This window comes from Botrytis deweyae (assembly GCF_014898535.1).
Source record: "Botrytis deweyae strain B1 chromosome Unknown BDEW_052, whole genome shotgun sequence".
NCBI classification, from domain to species: domain Eukaryota; kingdom Fungi; phylum Ascomycota; class Leotiomycetes; order Helotiales; family Sclerotiniaceae; genus Botrytis; species Botrytis deweyae.
This window is the reverse complement of record NW_024066259.1, coordinates 49,936-71,163: the sequence shown is the minus strand read 5'-3', so window position 1 is coordinate 71,163 and position 21,228 is coordinate 49,936. Positions and strand designations below refer to the sequence as shown.

The 21,228-nt window shown below is 34.2% G+C and overlaps 3 protein-coding genes across 3 annotated transcripts; 2 read left to right on the top strand and 1 right to left on the bottom strand.

Moving 5' to 3' along the window:
• Positions 1-2,218: 2,218 nt before the first annotated feature.
• EAE98_011733 (uncharacterized protein) lies at positions 2,219-4,526 on the top strand. Its single transcript, XM_038959356.1, has 2 exons — positions 2,219-3,656; positions 3,711-4,526. Exons 1-2 carry the CDS (start codon positions 2,936-2,938, stop codon positions 4,037-4,039), a joined length of 1,050 nt encoding a protein of 349 aa, XP_038804252.1. The 5' UTR covers positions 2,219-2,935; the 3' UTR covers positions 4,040-4,526.
• A 1,383-nt stretch (positions 4,527-5,909) lies between these two features.
• EAE98_011732 (uncharacterized protein) lies at positions 5,910-7,196 on the top strand (the record flags this gene model as incomplete). The annotated part of the gene is made up of 1 exon (XM_038959355.1): positions 5,910-7,196. One exon carries the CDS (start codon positions 5,910-5,912, stop codon positions 7,194-7,196), a length of 1,287 nt encoding a protein of 428 aa, XP_038804251.1.
• An 8,076-nt stretch (positions 7,197-15,272) lies between these two features.
• On the bottom strand, positions 15,273-19,793 carry EAE98_011731 (uncharacterized protein; the record flags this gene model as incomplete). Its single annotated transcript, XM_038959354.1, has 2 exons — positions 15,273-19,531; positions 19,592-19,793. 2 exons carry the CDS (start codon positions 19,791-19,793, stop codon positions 15,273-15,275), a joined length of 4,461 nt encoding a protein of 1,486 aa, XP_038804250.1.
• Between the last annotated feature and the right edge of the window lie 1,435 nt (positions 19,794-21,228).

Sequence of the window (21,228 nt, the reverse complement as noted above, 5' to 3'; positions counted from 1 at the left end):
GTTGATACCGAGAAAGAAAACCTCTGTACCTTGTTGAAACAACTATGATGATTCCTTCTGTAATTTGGATTTAGTCCACACAAAGAGAATCCTAGAAACTCAGTCGGGGTTGAAACTGATTACTGCGCTTCAGAAACTATAGATATCAGAATGGTTAAATAAAGCAATTCCGATACAGTTGGTGCAGTCCATAGACTAGGGCATGCTGATACCTAGGAAATGGATGAGATAAGATGAGATCCAAGGCACAGATATGCCACTTTGATACAGGAGCTTGTTCAAATCATGTAGCGAGATACAATTTGAGACCGCATTGTTGTTGGGGATATGAGGATTGAATGTAATAAGTTTGTGATGATCGTCCCTGGATCTCACTCAGATAACCACTTGTATGACAACGAATTTGACCTGAGATATGCAAAATATCGACTTTTAAATCATACTAATGATCTAGACGACTCTGAATTGTTCCAGCCAGTCGAATGAGAAGAAGAAGAAAATTAAAAGCATTGTATTGATCGCTTGTAGAGACAGGTGAAAGGAATATATTTTGCAAGGGTGTTATTGAGGGGAGAATGTTACATTTGATTTTTGATGGAAGCACATGGCATTAATCCACCGGAATCGAGATAAATCTATTTCGAGTGTGGTGTGTACAAGAAATGATATAAAATCCTCCCGAGAATGCTTATTTGCATCCAGACGGGCGTGGTGTTCGTTACGGAACGGTGCGAACAATGAATCCATGGTAACGTCGACCTTAGATAATCTTCTACCCCGCTTTACCAACATCTATGATTGGGATAAATCCTTGATCCCCCTGGAGTTTCGAGAAACTTCCGCTTATGTATATTGTACATGAGCTATACGACAAAGTATTGGAAATAGTGGCTTGTTCATGTAGTGATACAACAGTAGGTGTGCATTGAGGGGAGAGTCTTCCTCAAGATGGACAATACTAACAAAAGTGGCTTTTGGGCTTTTGAAGGAAGTCTCATTCAGCCGTTTTGTACTCTTGATAAGATGCTATCAGGAATTAGACTTGTGGACTAGGATCTCTAACAACCATGCCGCAACATGTGTAGAACCAGGTACGCACAAGATCCATTTGATGTATAGCTGTGGGTAGCTGCAGTGGTAGCTATAGCTGTAGCTGGTCGAGGGACTAGGATTAGAAATCTGAAGTGAAAAACTAATGCCAATTAGTACATGAATACTTTTTATTAGCTTACGTAGTAGATAGTTGACAGTGTGGTGCCATTTGATTATACACCCAATTTTATAATATGTGTTTAAAAGAAAAAGTATCTTTTTCAATATCACCTAATCGAAATTGGAAAATTGGAAAATTCAATTCAATCAATATAGTTCCAAATTCAAAAAACTTTGTATTATAATATAGATCTCAATTGATAGAATCTATAAATAAAATTTGAATAGAATTAATCAAAAATTTATTGAATTGGAAATGGTTGAATGAAATTATGATTTTTGGAGTAGTTTTTAGGTTTTTGAATTTTCGAAAATTGAAATTTCATTCAACTATTTTTAATTCAATGAATTTTTAATCAATTTTATTCAAATTTTATTTATAGATTTTATCAATTGAGATTTATATTACGATATAGAGTTTTTTCAATTTGGAATTATATTGATTGAATTGAAAGCAATTGAATTATTTTCGTATTAGATTTAGCAAAAAGTTGATTAGATCAAAAAAAGTCATGTTTTGGATACACGTTATGAAATCGGGTGTATCGCTTGAGTTTGATGTGGTTGGTAAGTCAAACAGAATGTTTTCCTTCGGTGGTAGATGTATTGTATGGCTACAACATGACTGACGACACATGGTTATTCTCCATTTAGACGTTCCGACCGAATGGCTGACCCAGTTTGAGACCCAAAAAATTGATTCAAAATTGATTAATATTATGCATCTGTAGGGTAACACATGATTATATGTATACTACCCACCAAAAGTCCAAAAGTCCAAACTATTATTAGAATCCTTCACATACTCGAAATCCAGTCTTGGCCAGCAACCAACGAAAGACAACAAAAGTAATCACTTACCACGCGACTTTGATCAATTTGCAAATTTTCCCTGTAAATTTCACCAGCTTTTGGATTTTTGGCCCCTCCTTATATGCTCTTCCTGTCATCCTGATACGACGGAATGAATCAACATATATATTGACTTGGAGAGTTTGATGCCTAGGTAGGTACCTAGGTACTCTTGGCTGAATTTGGAGATTTATGACGAAAAGTCCCAAGTGGTTCTTAAGAATACTTCCGTGTCATTCTTATTGGCTAATCGATGAAGTATAGGTGATCACTAATATTTCAATCCAATATAGATATGAATACATTCCCGAGAGGTGAAAGGGGGAAAAAAGAGGTCTCGCATCTGCAACCCAACCCAATATAAAAAAAGAGAAGTTCTAGGAAGGCTCGGAAGGGAAGGTACTAGGAGACAAACCACCAACAAAGTCAAGGTGTTTTAAATCGACCTTCTATTCTTCTATTCTCCTATATTTCTATATCTCTATATTCCTCTATTCCTCCCCTTTCATCACCTCGGAAATCATGTCATCCCCACCTTATCCAACCCCTCTTTAAGAAGTTGTTCAATTTACCTTTACTGCGCCACATTAAAATACTACTGTCACTGTTCCCTCTACACCTTCCAGGTTACCCATGAACACCTGCGATCAATACTATCTCCACCTTTGACATCCCAAAAAGAGATAGCAGCCGCGTGCGTTTTCTTGGCTAAACTTTGGAAAGCAGATGGTTACGTTGTTTTTTGTTTTGCAATTTAATCCGACTTTTAATCCGAATGGATTAACCCGCAATAAACCCCATACAACTTCAGACGAAGCTTCCCCAAACTTCCCCTAGAGCTCGTTCAGATCGTCAAGAACCATTACACAAAATGGCAGTCTCAACTTCTGCACCACGATTGCACTTCGAGCCTGATAGTGTACCCTTACCTACTTCATCTGATAATGCAGAACCGGCTTCTCCTGCATTATCGTCTTCAACAGCTCTCGCACGTTTCGAATTCGAATCTGGCCGAGGAAATGAAGGAACAAAAATATTGATGGTAGAATGGGAAGATGAATCTACCGAAGGATCCATCAAAAATATGGGAGATTGGGAGGTATCATGGGAAGGGAAAAGTACCGTTCTATCCGCACGAGATGGAGCAGAAGGGAAACTGCATCGACTTTACTTTCTACTGGCTCCGGGAGCTAGCATACCAAGAATCATAAAGTTATCACAAGTGGGAGGGAAGACGATTCAAACAAACCCATTACCTGCGATATTCCCACCCGAATTAGGATTGACTGCACGACAAGCTGGACGGAAAGGTGTGTTGCATACAATTTGGGCGAAGAAAAGGATATCCGTCTTACAAAGGGAAATTGATGAGGAAATGAAAACAAATGGAGAGGGAATAGGTCTAGAAATGGCCATGCAGGAAAAACAATGGATTGAGGAAAACTTTGGGGTTGGGCCAAGAGTTACACAGCCGGATGTACAACAAAATGCTACTCCAACTAGTCCAAAAACACCCGGTGGTGGTAGGTTATCCGAGAAGCTTAAGGGGTTGAAATTAGGAACTAGTGCCCACGACTTAAGTAATGTTTCAGGTACGTACAAAGTTGAATGTCCTTGAATGAAACGATGAGATTAACAAGTCCTAGGACCCAAATTCGAAAGTCAGCAAAACCCATTATCTCCCGAACAGGGTGATGTCGCTGTTTCGTCATTCTCCTTGTTTCATGGGGGAACTTCGCGCCATCAACCAACACGTCTCGTCGCTCAACATCCACCAAATCATTCCTCACAACATGGCATGGGTTCTCTAAACGCTCTTGCAATTGGTGATGTGTCACAAAAAACAACAGAAGAAGATCAAACAGAAGATGAATTATTTGCCATCAAAATGAGTCCAAGAAGTCCGGAGATGACAAAAAGTCCTTTTAGTTTCGCAACTAAGGATGTAGCTTTGAGTATGGCTCAAAAGAATTAGGAAGCTCGATCGCTATATCTTTCGAAGAAAGTCCAGAAATTTACTTATGATGATATGATTGATGAAACGAACGAGAGAATTGAACGAATTGATCTGACAAAGTACACATAACATTGGGAGGTTAGATTTTCAAAAGCTACGAGAACACTCGCTGTATACCCACTACTTTGGTCGTCAAAATTTTGGATTTGGATAAGGTCTTAGCACCCATTTTAGATAGTTATTTGGATACCTATTTTTTATTCCTGAGATGAAATCACTTGAGGGCTTTTCGATTTAGGTCTGTTACCGTGTCTTACCAAGGTTCCTACACATCTAATACACTACCGGACCGAAATACACCTCCGGACTCCGGAGTCACTTTGATTGTCCCAATCGTCTTTATGAATTCCTCGTTTGTCTTCGTATCCACAAGTGATATACATGAGCCACAATTGGTCCACCAGTGGGTGCACGGACTCACGGGACACTCAAGAGGGAAAACACAATTTCACACCAAAAAGAGCGATTTTAATAATTCAATCAAAATTAAAATTAAAATTGAATTTATTTGAAATTCAGATAAAGAGTTTTTAAGCATGAAGATTTTATATAGAAAAAAATTGGAATCAAAAGAATCAAGATTGAAGTCTTGATAATAGAATATATAATTCCCCACCAAATTTTTTGGTGGGAAAGCGTACTATTTGTATTTTGAGCTCAAATTGCATTTTATTCAAATCACTTTCAAAAGAAAGATTATTTGATGCTTAAAAAATTATATATCTCAATTTTGAAAGAATTCAATGATATATTGAATTTTAATTGAATTATTAAAATAGCTCTTTTTGGTATGAAATTGTGCTTTCCTGTCACGTTGTCCCGTGAGTCCGTGCAACCACTGGTGGTCTGTTGAACTAACCACTGAGTACTAACTAAAGTCTGTCTGACATATGTCTCCGCAAGGTTTGGCTAGAATATTTATTTACACTCCCTCTAGCATCCCCCACGTGTGGGAATAGCCCGTCCCGCTCCTCGTGGCATCTCACGACTGTCACTAATAACAAATTGCGAAACTACTTATTGACAACTTCCAACTAAATCATTTCGGATGTGGTTTACAAATTGAATCGCCTCTCAACTACTTGGGTACTGGCACGTTAAGTGAATAACCTTATGGCTCAAGCCCACTACTTGGATAAAACGTAGGTCGGGGCACCGTTACCCGATCCAACGAATGATATTGATGTCTCGTTGCCCCTCATCCTGGTCTTATCAAGTTCAATAAGACCTGCCACTATGACGCGACGACTTATGAGATTGAACCTTGTTTCTGATCTACATATGACCAAGGTCTCGCAACTGTTGCTCGTTTCAAAAAACATCTTGGGAGTTTTTCGAGAGGTATTTCAAATTTCCCTTACGATAGCTTCATGAATTCGTTTTGCATTTGTTGATTAAGGTCCTTTCCGACCTAAGTGGCTGCTGCATTAAAGACTAGTTGAACGGACATTATTCTTCTATACCGTTGGGAATCGTCAAGGCATAACGCCCGGATGAATGAGAAAAGATCTGACAAAGTGTGGGTCATAAATAATCCATGATAACTTTAACGTGGCTGTCTTATTTTATCTGAAGACCTCTCAAGTTTGTCATTCTACTTCTTGTGCTCGGAAATTTTCAACTCTTTTGTTGATACTTCATATTCAATTAGTTATTGAGGTATCACTGCCGTCAAGCTCGAATGTGAATGGGGACCTAGTTTGTTTCCTCGTTTATCAAACAAAGGGATAGAAATTCTCCGAGATAGTGACCTCATATTTATGTCAACATCTCAACTATCAACTCAAAATTTACACCTCTTTACTTCACTCCTCTGATACCTCTCATCATGTCTACCAATACCACAATACCACTGACGACCCTATCGTCTACTTCCCCCCCATTTGTAGGAGCTCCCTTTAAAACCACCGTGCTCTTCATCATCTCTACATATCTCCTCACAGTCCACTTCCTTCGCCTTTCGAGACAAGACTCGATGATTAAAAAATTCGGCTATAAAACCCGAGAATCATTGAAAAACATGACAAATACGGATGCGCAAGCAATTATCGGTCACATAGGCGAATTAGAATTCCCCCGTTTCTACGTGACCAGTCTTCAATTCGCCCTCTTTAAAACCTACGGTATCACTGCAATCTCCAAACTCCTCGTCGACACAAAACAGTTCAGTTCCAAGGAAACAGCGAGTAAACGTTATGCGGATACAACAGTGTTGATTGCAGAATTCTCTTCTCATCATCCCCTTCACCCGAGAGTTTTGAAAGCGATTTCGAGAATGAATTATTTGCATTCGGGATATCAAAAAGCGGGGAAAATTTTGAATGATGATTTGCTCTATACATTGAGCGTTTTCATTACGGAACCAATTAGTTGGATTGGGGATTGGGAGTGGAGAACACTAAATGAGATGGAGATTTGTGCAATTGCTACGTTCTGGAAAGGGATTGGTGACGCGATGGGTATTTCTTATCATGATCTTCGTCGTTTCAATGAATGGAGAGACGGAATTGAATTTTTCGAGGATATCAAGAAGTGGGCAGAGGGTTATGAGAGGGAATTCATGGTTCCGAATGAGTATAACAAGAAAACGGCTGATGAATTGATTCCACTTCTATTGTTTCTGGTCCCAAAGGCACTACTACCCTTTGCGAGAGATGCAGTTGGGGTTCTTATGGGTCCTCTTCTTCGCTCCGCAATGATCTACCCAAAACCTTCGCGCCTCAATGAATTACTCACTATCTCTATACTACGCACTCGTCAATTATTTCTCCGCTACCTATCACTCCCAAGACCAGAATGGATGAGAGTTAGACAAGTCTCGGATTCGGACGATAAGGGGGTAGATGGGAGGTATCATAGTAACGATTATCTCGTGCATCCGTATTATCAACTCCCGGGTTTCTGGAATCGTTGGGGACCAATGGCTTTGATTACGAGGGCGATGGGTGGATTTGTACCGGATGAGAAAAGGGGCGATTGGTTCACAGAGGGGTATAGATTTGAGGAGGTGGGGCCGGATAGGAAACGAGGGGAGGGTGTAGATGAGATGAGGGGCACGGAAGAGAAATTGGAGAAGGAGAGAACTCCGGGTTGCCCTTTTGCTTTCGGAAAGTAAAATATGTGGATTGGGCATATTATGAAGGTTTGTTTGGTGAGTTTTGGACATATAATCTAAAGGAGAGGAGGGTTGGCATCCTCGCTTGAGAATATTCCAAGCACGGTATATGTGATAGGAAATCGGTGGTACATACGGAATTGGAGAAAATAGAGGAACGGAAGCAGGCGGATTGGATAATCAATCTTACACCCGATTTAATAACGTGTGTCCAGAAAAAAAAGCATTTTTTCGAATATCATTTAATTGAATTCCGAAAATCAAAAACTTTAATTCAATTAATATAACTTTAAATTAATAAAACTTTATATAGAAATATAAATCTTAATTAATAAAATTAAAAAACAAAATATAAATCATTTTAATTAGAAATTTATTAAATTGAAAATGGTTAAATATGTCAAGGTACGGGTAAAGACTTATATTGTACCATAAGGGTGGAAGAGCTATGGAAGGGTAAGACTCTCTTATAGGAAGTAGGGTATACTAATGATATATGCTTGAGGCATAAAGGTAATATAGTTGGCATTATGATAATATTCTTCCTTTAAGGCTTGCTTGTTTTAAGTAAGCTAAAATACAATCCGGTTAACTTTGCTAACTTTCGGTAAAGTTATAATAAGGAACTAATCCATAAGGCTAGTTTACCATTGTGTTTAAATTAAATAGATAACAAATTTGATTAAATAAGAATCTAAAATCTTCTAGGATAACATTAAAAAACTCTGATTTCTATTATAAGATTGAAGTGAATTTTTTTAAGGTCTGTAGTTGATTGGTAACCCTTCTTCAACCTGCCCCACCCTTGTTTTAGGATTATATTTGATATAAGATTATTTAAAATAATAGGTCTTTTGAATTCTATTTATATAAAAAGATCTGATTTATTTAGATTTATTAGGTAAAATATAATAATCGTTTTTTTCTAGTCTTTAAAATTTTTGGCTAATTATTATAATAACAAATAATATTTTTATTTGATTTAATAATGAAATCCATTCTTATTATAATAATTAAATAATTTATTGAATTTCTATTATTCGATTTTTTTATTTATATTATTATCCCTTTCCAAAACTTGATTTTGATTATAATAAGATTTTATTTTATTAATTATAACTTAATTAATTAATCTAATTAAATTATAAAATAATCTAAATAATAAATTATAGAATACTAGAAAGATCTTAAAAGTAATAAATAGTTGAAATAAACAGATATATTTATAAACTTTTAGAATCTTATAAAGCTCAATTTATTTATTATTACCCTTTTTTATAAATTGATTAATCTTTATATTCTTAATATTAATTTATATTATATCTCTCTCTTTATATAAAGAAGTATTGATATATATCTCATTTATATAATCTTTATATTTCTAAATAGCTTAAACAATTAAAACTTTTAGCTTTATTAAAATAATATCAAATTAATCTATAATCTTATTAACTTTCAGAAATTCATATTTTCGTTAATATAAAAGGTTTAATAGAATAAATAAAAAGAATTCGATTTTAAATTGTAAATAGAAATTATAATTAGTAAAGAATAGAAATATACTAATAGTTTTTGAAATGATATTATTAAATATAAATTCTATTAATGGTAATTAGTTATACCAATTATCCTAATAAAAGTTTATAAAAACTTATAAGTATTATTTTATTATAATATTAAATCTCTCTATTTAACCATCTAACTCAAAATAAAATGAGAAAAATTGTTTTAAGATAATTAATAAGTATTTCAAAAAATATATCCAAAATATTAATATAAACTACAAGCCTCTATCAAATATAATATTATCAAGTACATCATATAAGTAATAGATTTTCTCAACAAAATAATTAACGAATTTCTTTATAAATAGTTTTACTACCAATATAAAATAATATATTTTTATTAAACAATAAATAATAATAACTATATAATTATACTTACAATCATAACATTCGTAGATTAGTAATAATATAATATAATCAATAAAAATATCAGACCAGAATTGGAATAAAATTAGTAAGGGTTTAAGGAATTCGAAAACTACAAGATAAAAAGATTTTATATAAAAATATAGTTGATAGGCTTATATATAAACTTCAATCTCTCTTATTATATTAAATTATTAATATATATAATATCATACAAGACAATAGCATATCACGGTAGAGCACGAGTGATTGGATAATAATAGTATAAGATAGAAAAGGTGTATATATAGAACTATACTAAACTGGAACTCTAATCTCCTCTCGTAAAAAGGAGAGAGGATTATATAATGTATAACTATTGAATACCGATCACGGGAGCGGTGATCGGATTGCAGTCCGATCCGGTTAACGCTGTTCCGCTCCGGAGTATTCCACATATCGCATCTCTGATCATCACATGATCTGATCCACGTGGTCTACAACACGGTTTCCGTCACATATAAAAAACAAGATTAACAGTCTTAATATAGTTTAAATATTCAATAGGCCTGATTGAGTATATTTAATAAATAATTTGTATATAGAATTCAGTAAATAGAGAAATAAATAATCAATTTTAATAGAATATTTATTTATTAATTAATTTGTAATTTTAAAGAACTATTTAAAGGTTTTTTCTAATTATTAATGATTAATAATGAGTGGTAGGATTCTGAAGTATTTTATATATACTAATAATTAATACAGATAAATTATATATTTTATTAATAAAATTATCAATTAGCTTTTTGATATTAGAAATAATAATATTTATAAAAACTATAATGAGATTTATAGTATTATTTATTTATCTAATAAGATTCTTATATATAATTATATTGAATATTTGTTTTGGGAGTATTGTTTATAGGTGATTCTTAATTTAATTATTATTAGAATTAATATATATAAAACAATTTTTTATCTTTTAATTAAAATATTAAAGCGAATTGTCTTATAATCCGATTAATATATAATATAAAAATTAAATTCTAAAAGAAACTCTACCCATTTTGTTTACCTCTGATTTAGTATTTTTGTTAATATAAAGTACTCCAAATTTTTATAATTAATAATAATTTCGAATAATTTCTAAATTCTATATAACTTGAATCTTTATTTTTTTAAAGATTTAATAATTACTAGTAATTCTTTATTATAGATTTTATAATTATATTTAACTATATTATATTTTAATAAAAAATCAGTAATTAATTATAATTGGCTTTTATTATTATACTAAAAGATAACTCCTTCTATAGTTTAATCGAAAGTATTTATTTTAATAATTATTCAATAATAATAATTGAATATAGCAAAAATTAAAGTAGAAACAAATATCTACTTTAAATTGTTAAAAGCAATTTTGTAATTAATAATTCACTACCATATAAATTCCTTTTTCAATAAGTAATTAAGTAATTTTGTAATTTTAGAAAAATTATAAATAAAGTATTAATAGAAATTAGCAAATCTAAGAAAACATTAAAGATCTTTTAATTTTATTAATAACTTTCAATCAAAGATTATTTTGATTTTATCTAAATCTATTTCAATTTTATTAAATATAATAATCAATCTGAGATATTTAGTTTATATAATTTCGAATTTGTATTTCTCGATATCAATTTATAAACTAATATTAATCAATCTCTATATAATTTTATAAATCTGTTTTCGATAATTTATAATATTAGTAGAATAAATCAAAATATTATTTAAATATATAATATAATTTCTATTTAAAAAACTAAAAAAAATATAATTAATATAGTTTTGAAATGAAGTAAAAGTATTACAAAAACTAAAAGGTATTATTAAAAATTCGAAAAGGCTAAAATAAGTTATAAAAGCTATTTTTCATTTATATTTTTTTGTAATTCTTAATTTATTAAATACAATAATAATATCCAATTTGATATAAATTTTCATATAATATAAAATATTAAAAGTTTTTTTGATTAATAATAGGAGATATCAATTCTTGATAATAATATTGTTTAATCTACAATAATCTTGATAAATATAAACATTTCCACCAGGCTTTACAATTAATAGAAATAAAGTAATCAATTTGAAATAAAATTTGTGAATAAATCCTTTATTCAAGTTATTATCAAATTATTTATATATAATCTAGAGTTCGATTAGGGATATCGGATATCCTTTATTATATAGTGGTTTTTTATCTAATATAAATTCGATCTTGTAATTCCAGAAGTGTCTAGAGGGAAGTTCATTAGCAAGCAAGGGTAGGAACTTTATATATAGATCACATAATCAAAATAATAATCTGCTTTAAATATTGATTATAAATAATATTGAACAATTAATCTTCTTTATAAATTTCTCAATATTACTTTTCGCAATATTACAATATAGTTAGATAAGGTTATCCATTAGTATTTGATATAACTCGTAAACAATATTCAGCTTATTCCAGATTAGTTTTGTAATATATATATCCTAACCTTTACAAAACTGAGTAAAACTAGTAGTAGTAAGGTATCTAATATTATTCAATTTTTATCAAATACTATACTTTTCACTAAGCTTTTCCGGAAGTATTGAAGTTAATAAAATACTTCTCGAAATAAATTTGAGTATTTCTAATTCAGGTATTTTTAAGATTTCGATAATAAATTCAAGAATTACAAATTAATCTCAGAATAATAATGAAATGATTTTGAAACTTTTATTAGTAATTCCTTTTATAAAAACTAGTTTTGAAATAAATTTCTATAAAAGAGATTTAGAAATATCAAATATAACTTTATTACTTTTTGATAAAATTATCTTTTAATCATTTACTATATCAAAAACAAAGATTATCTTTGGAATAAGCTTTTATAAAGAAGATTCAAGAATATTTGATATAACTTTGTTATTTTTTAATAAAGTTACCTTTTAGTTATTTTCTATATCGGAAACAATAATTGTTATAATATTAGTAGGGTAATAATATCTTAAATAATATATAAATATAAATTTGAATATTATTATTGATCAATTAATAATAGGATTGTAATATTAGAGCTATAGAAAACCAAGAATTATAAAGTCTGTAATTAATAAAATAATAATATAAAATAAATCTATTTTTTTTATAATTATTGATTTATATATTCAAAAGTGTATATTAAAAAAAAATATTGGAAAGTTTACTATTAGCTAGAAATAGATGATAAATATAAGAAAGAGGGTATATAGATATTTAAAGCTTAAAGATAACTTTTTTATTAATAAAATTATAATTTGTAGTTTTATTATCTATAAGATTAATAAACAGAATAATTATATTAAGTATAAGAAAAATTTCTATCAAGATTTTAAAAGATTTATTATTCATTGATTTAAAATATAAAGGATTTTTAGATATAATAGATCTTTTAATTTACAAAAATAAATTTTTTATAAAAGATCTTGATTTGTAATTGTAAATCAAGATTAATCTTTTAATATATCCAGTTGAAAAATCGAATTACTATTTTCTTCTAAATAAATAAAATTCTTGATATAATTTTCTAGATCAAATACTCGAATAGAGCTAAAAAGGATTGGGGAGGTATAGTATAATAGTATAGTTAAGGAATGGTTAATAGATAAGAACAAATTCTAATATAAAAAAACAATAATATTATAATAAAATCCTGAATTCTTATATTAATTGGTTATAGGAAAACGATTAGTATAAGGAATATATTTTGTATTAATATTAATATTATATTTTGTATTATTGACTTGTTTTTTCTTGCAATTATTTTTAATATAATCTAACTTCTTATAATAAAAACAAAAGTCGAATTTGATATATTATTTTTAAGTATAACAAATTGGAAAATACTAATCTGATTGAGCAATATTCAATTATATAAGATTATTAGAGAAATCAGATATAAGAAGAGGTATAGCAATAATCAGTTTTTTATTATAAAGTTTCGATTAATTATAGTTGAAGTTAATATTTTGGTTTTTTTGTTAGTTATCAAAATGATTATGGTTGAAATTAATACCTTGATTTTTTTATTAATTATCAAAATAAACTTTTTTCTTTAAATCGTTATAAATATCTTACCACCAAACTATCCATATCTCAATATTAATAATAAAGGGTTTATTTGAGTAATTAACAAATATATCAATTAATTCTTATAAAACCTTAAGTTTAAAATCTATAATCTGTTATTCAATAATCTTTCTGTATTTAATAGCAAGCTATTTAAATTCGATAATAAAATTGCTAAATAGAGTTTTCTTTATTCTATACTTATTATAATTTATAGAAGCTTTATGAGAAAGATCAAGAGTTTGATATTGCTTATTCAATTCATTCCAGATATTTATAATAATATATTATCTAGAAGACTAAAGATTGGAATTATATAGGTTATCAATAATTATATCGAAATATATTTGATTATTTATATAAACAAAACCAAAAAGCAAATTAATAAGAAATATGATTTTCTGAAATTCCGATTTGTTTTTATAATTTATAATTAAATAATAATTAATAATACTGCGAAATATAATATATTGATTTTAATATTTTACAATATCCTATTTATTATTACTAAACTTTTCAGAAACAATAAGGTATTTATAATAATACAAAACTTGTAGGTTATTTCGAATAGTGATTTTTAATATATTAATTATATTATTTAATTTATTAACTTTAATCTGAATATCAATAACTTAGATTTAGAATATACTTGTATACAATTCGATTGATTTAAATATAGTTTAAATAACTATAAAATATATAGTACTTAAATTATTAAACAAATCTATAAACAAAGAGATATCAATTTCAATAGAATTGAAAATATAATTCAAAAATAGAAACTGAAAGGATAAACCAAATGTAGATATTTAGTTGGTTATAATTATAATTAAGATTTAAAACAGTAATAATTAGAATATACAATAAGATAGTGATAAATCCGATTAATTCAATCAGATCAGAACTTCGATAGATTTGGAATAGAAATGAAACTAGAATAGCTTCTAAAGAGATAATACAAACTGTTAAGATACAAGTAAAGACTTATATTGTACTATAAGGGTGGAAGAGCTATAGAAGGGTAAGGCTCTCTTATAGGAAGTAGGGCATGCTAATGGTGTATGCCTGAGGCATGAAGGCAACGTAGTTAGCGCCGTGACAAAATAAAAATCTAATTTCGAAAATTTAAAAACCTAAAAATTATACAAAAAATTATAATTTCATTCAATCACTTTTAATTTAATAAATTTTCAATCGATATTATTTATATTTTATTTCTTAATTCTATTAATTGAGATCTATATTTCTATATAAAGTTTTTTTTAATTTAAAACTACATTAATCAAATTAAAAGTAATTGAATTCTTTTAATATAAGATTCGGTAAAAAATTGATTAAATCAAAAAAAGTCATGTTTTTGAACATACGTTATTAAATCGGGTATATTATTGATATCCCTTATGGATATACCCATCCCATCGCATCATCGTTGTATTACGACATCTCGGAAGAAATTCATAACCATAACCCGAGAAAATGTACAAAATCACCACGAAGAGTTGCAATCGGAGCCATAATTTCTGAATTGCTTGTTGCTATGTAAAAACTGGGTATCTGGAGATTAAACCAAAAACTCCAAAAGGAATAGATATCCTAAAACTGTAAACTCTATGTATACACATGGGTGTTTCCGTTTCAAACCAGAACAAAACCGCGCCATACTCCATGCCATATTAATATCTCATCATTCTCTCTCATGCAAATTCTATTTAAACTCCACACCATGCCATACCATGCTATCCCAGAAAATGCCAAACCCAAACCCCTTGCCAATCATGCAATCCCATCCAGACCGAATGCCCTATGCCACAATGCCGTCCCAAAGATATCCCGATAACCCAAATACTGTAGTATCATGCGATGAGAAGTGCTGAAAGGAGATACCGCTTGTCATAGATGAATGCTGCAGAAAAGAAGAAGAAAGCGAAGAGGTGGTCGTTTACACCAGAAAGACGCAGAAGAGAGACCGAAGAGCCATTAGGAGACATTGTCCTGTGGCGAAAGGAACAGTGCCGAAGATTTTGATGATGAACAGGCAGCCTAGAATGTTGATTTATTCTCATCAAAATCAGAAAGCACGTTTTCACCAAGGAAAATAGAAGCTTTTGTGATGTCTAGATTTTTGACACACTTCGCGACGAATTCTGGCTTCCAGCGATCGTTGAGTTGGCCAGGAAGAGCAAAGTCCAAATCGGAGGTCATTTTTCTCTTGGGACCGTTCGATTTCTCAGCAAGTCCTATCTGTGCAAATGTTGCACCGCTAGCCCAGAGCTTGTTCTCGGCATCTTGAATCCGCAGAGCCAGTACTTGAGGCATGTCCTCACAGGTCCTCTCACCAAATTGTTCTCCTTCCTTCAGGACGTATGTGCAAGTGGGTCCATCGGGATCATAGTGATCTTCATTGTTCATCCAGCGGCTGATCAGCTCATCTCTCGCGAGGTCAATCTGTCGGATGATGTTGGAAGAGTGCACCATGTTTGCCTCTTTTTGCAGGATTGGAAGGGGCTCGCTGTCGATAAAAGCGTCTGGATTGTTGGTAAAACCTAGAGGCGTATTGTCATGGTATCCAACCTCTGCGACGGTGGGTTTTTGGAAAGCCAGAGCTAGTCCAGAGACAGCGGGTTGGGCTTGGACAGGAATGCGACTGAATTGATACTTGGGTTCAGTGCCCTCATCAATCTTGGCTAATTGCTGGACTTTGGACTTAAGGTCATTGTCTTTTCCATTTGATCCCAGGGCTTTGGTTTCAGCAGGATCGCTATTTTTATCCGACTCTCGAGATTCAGTGTCGGTCTCGGTGTCGCCGCCATTTTCATCAGAATCATCAGAATCATCGGAATCATCGGAACTGGACTCAGTGGTATCACTATCATCCGGAGCTTCCCATCCAGAATCAGGAGCATTGGCATAGTACTCAGAATCATTGACAATCTCAATGACTGCAAAACGCTCTTCTTTCAACCCCTCTCTGATGGCCTGTGTCAGATAATGTACTTCGCGTTCATCGAGTGGCCATCCTTCCTCGTAGAAATCTTCTGGAAGTTCGACTCTTTCTGGGACTTCCTCGAATTCAATATCTCTAGAGAAATCCTCAATCTCGATGAGTATCCATGGTTCCCCATCAAGCATCTCGCTTGATTCTTCGTCAGGTGGTTCGATAGGGAATTCAACTTGTCCAAAAACAAAGACTGAACCGTCACCGGGTCCTTCCATTGTATCTTCGATGACGAAGCCACCGACTTTCTCGACATGATCATCAAGCAAAGATCCCTGGTCATCGTACAGTTGCAAATTACCTTGATGCCTTGAGGCAAGGGAGCCATCCATGAACTGATTTGGCGCAGTTGGAGCTAGAGATGGTCCTCTTAGTGGTGATGCACTATACAGATCACCTTCTTCTTCCTCATATGCAACATCAATCTCCGACACAGCGTTTGCCTCTAAATTGATGTTTGACTTCTGCGGTGGTTCAACACTGGTATCACGAGTAGACAAGTTATCGCTGTTGCTACCATGGAGAGAATCGAGTGTTTCCTTGGAATCTTTACTATCGAATGTTAGGGCCGGAGCGATACCTTGCTCAGTCGATGTTTGCGCTCCGAAGAGCGCTCCAAAGAGCGATGCAAATCGAGACTTTCTTGGTTGGACAGACACCTCAATCATCTGTAAACCAGAGTGAACCTCTGGAGCAGGATTTCTAGAAGTATCCTCTGCAACCAAGTCTTGTGTTTCTTGCTCAGATTTAGGCTGCACGGGGAAGAACTCTGCAAAGCGAGATTTCTTTGGTTCGACAGGGAAATCAACCATCTTCAAACCAAAATTTCCAACTGGAACAGGATTTTCAGAAGTATTTGGAAATACATCCTGTGATACCTCTGATTTGGCGCAACTATCTTTCTCTTGTGCTTCAAACACTTGAGCCCATCGAGATTGCTTTGGTTGGGCTTGTACATTGATCATCGCGAGACCAAAGTGAGCATTTGGAAGTTGTGTTGGTCTTGACTCCACATGCTGAGCTTCATTGCGAGCCAGAACCTCTTGGATGATGACGGAGTTCACCTTCGCCACTGCAACCCCAGAATCCACAAGGCTCAGCATTTCTCTTCTAGCTGCTTTTACCGATTGAGCAAACTGTAACGATGAATTGAGATCAGCGTAACGATCATCGGCAGGTTCCACTTGAGAAGCCTCTTGTTCTTGGGCTTGTTGCACACGGGCTTCTTGCTCACGAAGCGCTGTCTGCTCAAGAGTATTTGCATCAGTCTCGGGCTCATGAGCAGCATAGTCGCTACTTGGTTCGTTGTCAAGTAACAATTGCTCATCCCGAAGATTCTTCCACGAGATGTAGTAGCTATTAAGATCAAAGAAATATAGACGTCCGTCGACTGGAGTATGTTTACATTTTTCGGTCTGGCATCCATACCACCCACAGAAATTATTGAAAGCGTACAGCTTGTCCGCTGGATTTTCTTCAAGATGGACTGCTGCTTTGAAGTTCATGCCTAACCAGAATAATCTTGTCTGATAACGTACCTCCAACTGAACCCAGCGCCTCTGAATGCCGTTTAGTTGGTGGTACGCATCTGGATTGGTCCATGGTGTTGGGAGCCAAGGGTCGTTACCTCTGAAATCATCTATTCTGGTTGGAATCGGGTTGTGGGGACCCCAAGGAATGGTGAAACCAGGAAGAGGAAAGACTGATCTGAATTGACTGTAGCGTGGAATTCGGTACATGCGCACAATTTCTTCTGCGTGAGTTTCACCCGGTTGGTGGACTTTCTGAGGTATAATAACCTCCTCAGCTTGTTCATCGACTACATCAGAACTATTCTCCTCGACAGGGAAAGTGCTTCGAAGCTCTGATAGAAAGATTTCTTGCTTCGCAAGCTCCAACGACAACTGCCCCTTAAGCTCCAACATGAAGAGTCCTTGTTCCACTGAGTCTGGTTCGCTTGGCGACAGTGGTCTAGATACAGAGCCCGGAGGGGCTGGACCATCAACATGAGCGTAAATGATCTTTGGTGTCGAAGTTTGAAGAGAAACGTTTTCCGCAGGGAAACCGATTGGTGCAGCAACCATCGGAACGGCAGGCTCCGCAAAAACAGAGGGATATATATTGAGTTTAGGCTCAATGTACATGTCAGATTCATCATGATAAATGTAATTGTTAGGATCATTGAACATTGCCTCATTCTCCGCATCAGAAGGTGTTAGACTGGCACGTCTCCCCGTTGGATAATGCGAGTCCGGCGAAACTAGGTTTCCAGGTGCTGAATTGAGTGGTTGACGGACCACATCTTCAGTATCTTCATCCCCGTTCAATGCTAGTTCATCTGGCTGAGGAGTAGTGAAAAACCTACCACAGAAGCTGCGTGCCCTGTATGGAATTGTGGTATCTTCAGCGAACAAACCACTCAAATGGTACCCATCAATATGGTTTGGGAACGTAACACGATTTTCCTCCGAGACTAAGACAATTTCCTCATTTGAAGTGATTGATTCATCCTGGATGGCAGAACCATCGATGCTGCTGATGGATTCCTCAGATGATTGTAATTCGGCTTCAAAAATCTGTGAAAGCTCAGCCGAGGGGATTTGAATCGAAGCAGGAGTTGAGATATCGCTTCCGATTGGTTCGGTTACTTCTTCTTCGGATACTTCTGCTACCACCTGTAAATTATCATCTTCATCTGGTGTAGCCAATGGTGCAAAGGCCAAATGGAAAATTTCTGGAACATCGATAGACAATTCAGTTGTTACCATGGTCAAAGTATTATCCTCCTTGTTTTCATTGAATATGGAAGCAGCAAGCTCCACGGAATCTGCCCCATTAATCAAAATTTCAACTGTTGGATCTGTATTGGGAAATTGAACATCAGTATTTGTCTTCTCACATGGTATGTAAATTCTGAGTGGCTTACCTTGGCTATCAACAAAATCATTATTGACAACGATAGCAGGACCAGCAGCTTCTACTACCTCAACTGATTGATCATTGATATCATTCAAGTCGCCGTCAAGAACCGACTTGATTGCAGGAGTGGGTGGTTCCAATGGAAGCGCAGCAACATTTGCAACTTCCACGTCCTCCATGAACTGGTTGCCACCAACAACCGCCATCAACACTGGCAAGACATTCTGTGCAGATGAAGCGCCTGTAATTCCATCGTCGATGTGATGGCTATTCGCATTCTCTGAGCCAGCATGATCTGGGACTTGCTCAAATGTCTCGACTGTGTGATTTCCTGTTGAGGAAGGATTTGAGGAACCAACAAGTGTTTCTGGTTTGGGTGCTGATTCTGGTAAGTTAATGTTAGTATCTGGTATCATGGATGCTTGAATTTCAAGTATCTGCTTACCAGTGGAATGTCTTCCAGATCTGCTACCGGTAAATAAGTCAACGAGATTCTTGACTCTATTCTTGGTGGAATTGGTAGTCTTGCTAGGATATCGGCTCTTGGTGAGCTTCCTAGGCTTCTTGGTGTTTTGCTGGTTCGCAACCTTCTTGTCCTTGATGGAGAAAACGTGAGCGACCGAGCGAAAGACTTTTCTGAAACCCATGGTTGTGGTAAGCACAATGTGCAAGGTTGAATTGATGTGTGGTAAAGTGGTGGATATTCCGTGCAAATGTATGTGATGGGAAGATACCGGCAATTAGATGATACTAGAAGAAGATTGAGTTGTAAATGGGAAGTCGATAATCGATTCAAGATATTATTTGTATTGGGAAATGGAACTGTGTGAAAGTTGCAGTTGTGATTGCTCTGTGATTACTTTGCTTTTGTAAAGTACTGTGTCAAGACAAAGTTAAAGGGGATTAGGATGGAGCAGAAGAATACTTAAGTAGTAGGATAGAGCAACCGTTCCAAGTCTCCAAAGACGCTAAAATGTATAGACTTGATACTATACCGTACTGACTGTTTACGGTTGAATGGCACAAATGGCCGCCATAAAAGAAATGCTGCCGTAGCTATTCCATGAAAACTAAAGATGTTCAGTGCGGTCCTCGTAATACAGCATTGGTTCAGCCAGTTGATCGATGGCATATGGACATGAAGTCGATGATACATACACGCTGTGTATATCTAGTCTGGCTCCAAGGCTACCGGGTACATTGAATCTCACAAGTTTCGAGGAATGGTCAGCCCTATCTAGTTTCATGTTGAACACTACCGTTCCATGTTTGAACTTTAACATCCCCAATGGCATTACGGTGAAACAATATATAGTGTACAGCATAAACTATTCCACTGGACTTCAAGATAGCCATACAGTTTTACTCTAGATTGACTTTGGAATTCGAGATGGCTGTTGTATAGGTTGACTTGAACTAAACATTTCTCAACGGCTCAGCTACTCCGAATGTGATCCTCCTTATCTTATGTATTTGATATCTATGTCCTTTCGTCAAGTAGCCAGCATCTATTGAAAAAGCCCCGACAACAGCGCAAGTCACTTCAAGATGAGGAGTACATTGATAGCCATTCCTATTCCTATTCCCATCGAGCAACGACAACAACGAAATGACCGACCTGTTCTTCAAGCTGTGTTTGCTCTTTAGACAGGTGAAGCTAATTCTCGCGACAGTGGATTATCATCTTGCCCCCCCCCTCCCCACCCGCAATATGAATCACCCTCTAGTGGCGTTTGTCCATTTCTTTTCGCAGCCCTATCAATCATAGTTACTATATTGTCAACACTATCTAGCGAGCCTGTGGAACCTTTCACTAACGATACATATTAATTTGAAAACCCTTCTATCTGCCGCAATGCCCAAGAATGGATTCACAAAGCACTGGCAGCCACAGCGACAATGCGGAGCAAAGCAAACGTGTGGTATACTCGCCCTCATGCGCGGAACTTTGGTATGCTTTCGATGATCTTAACGATGCATTATTGGAAATATAGCAATCTCACGGAAACTTTCCAGTTCGATACGCCCGATGTGAAAGATGAATGGATAGGGGATCTTTGAATCATCATTCGCAAATGAGGA

Coding starts and splice junctions, on each gene's coding strand:
- EAE98_011733 (XM_038959356.1), top strand. CDS start 2,936: ATGGCAGTCTCAACTTCTGCACCACGATTGCACTTCGAGCCTGATAGT. Junction 3,657..3,710: donor CGACTTAAGTAATGTTTCAG/GTACGTACAAAG, acceptor AACAAGTCCTAG/GACCCAAATTCGAAAGTCAG.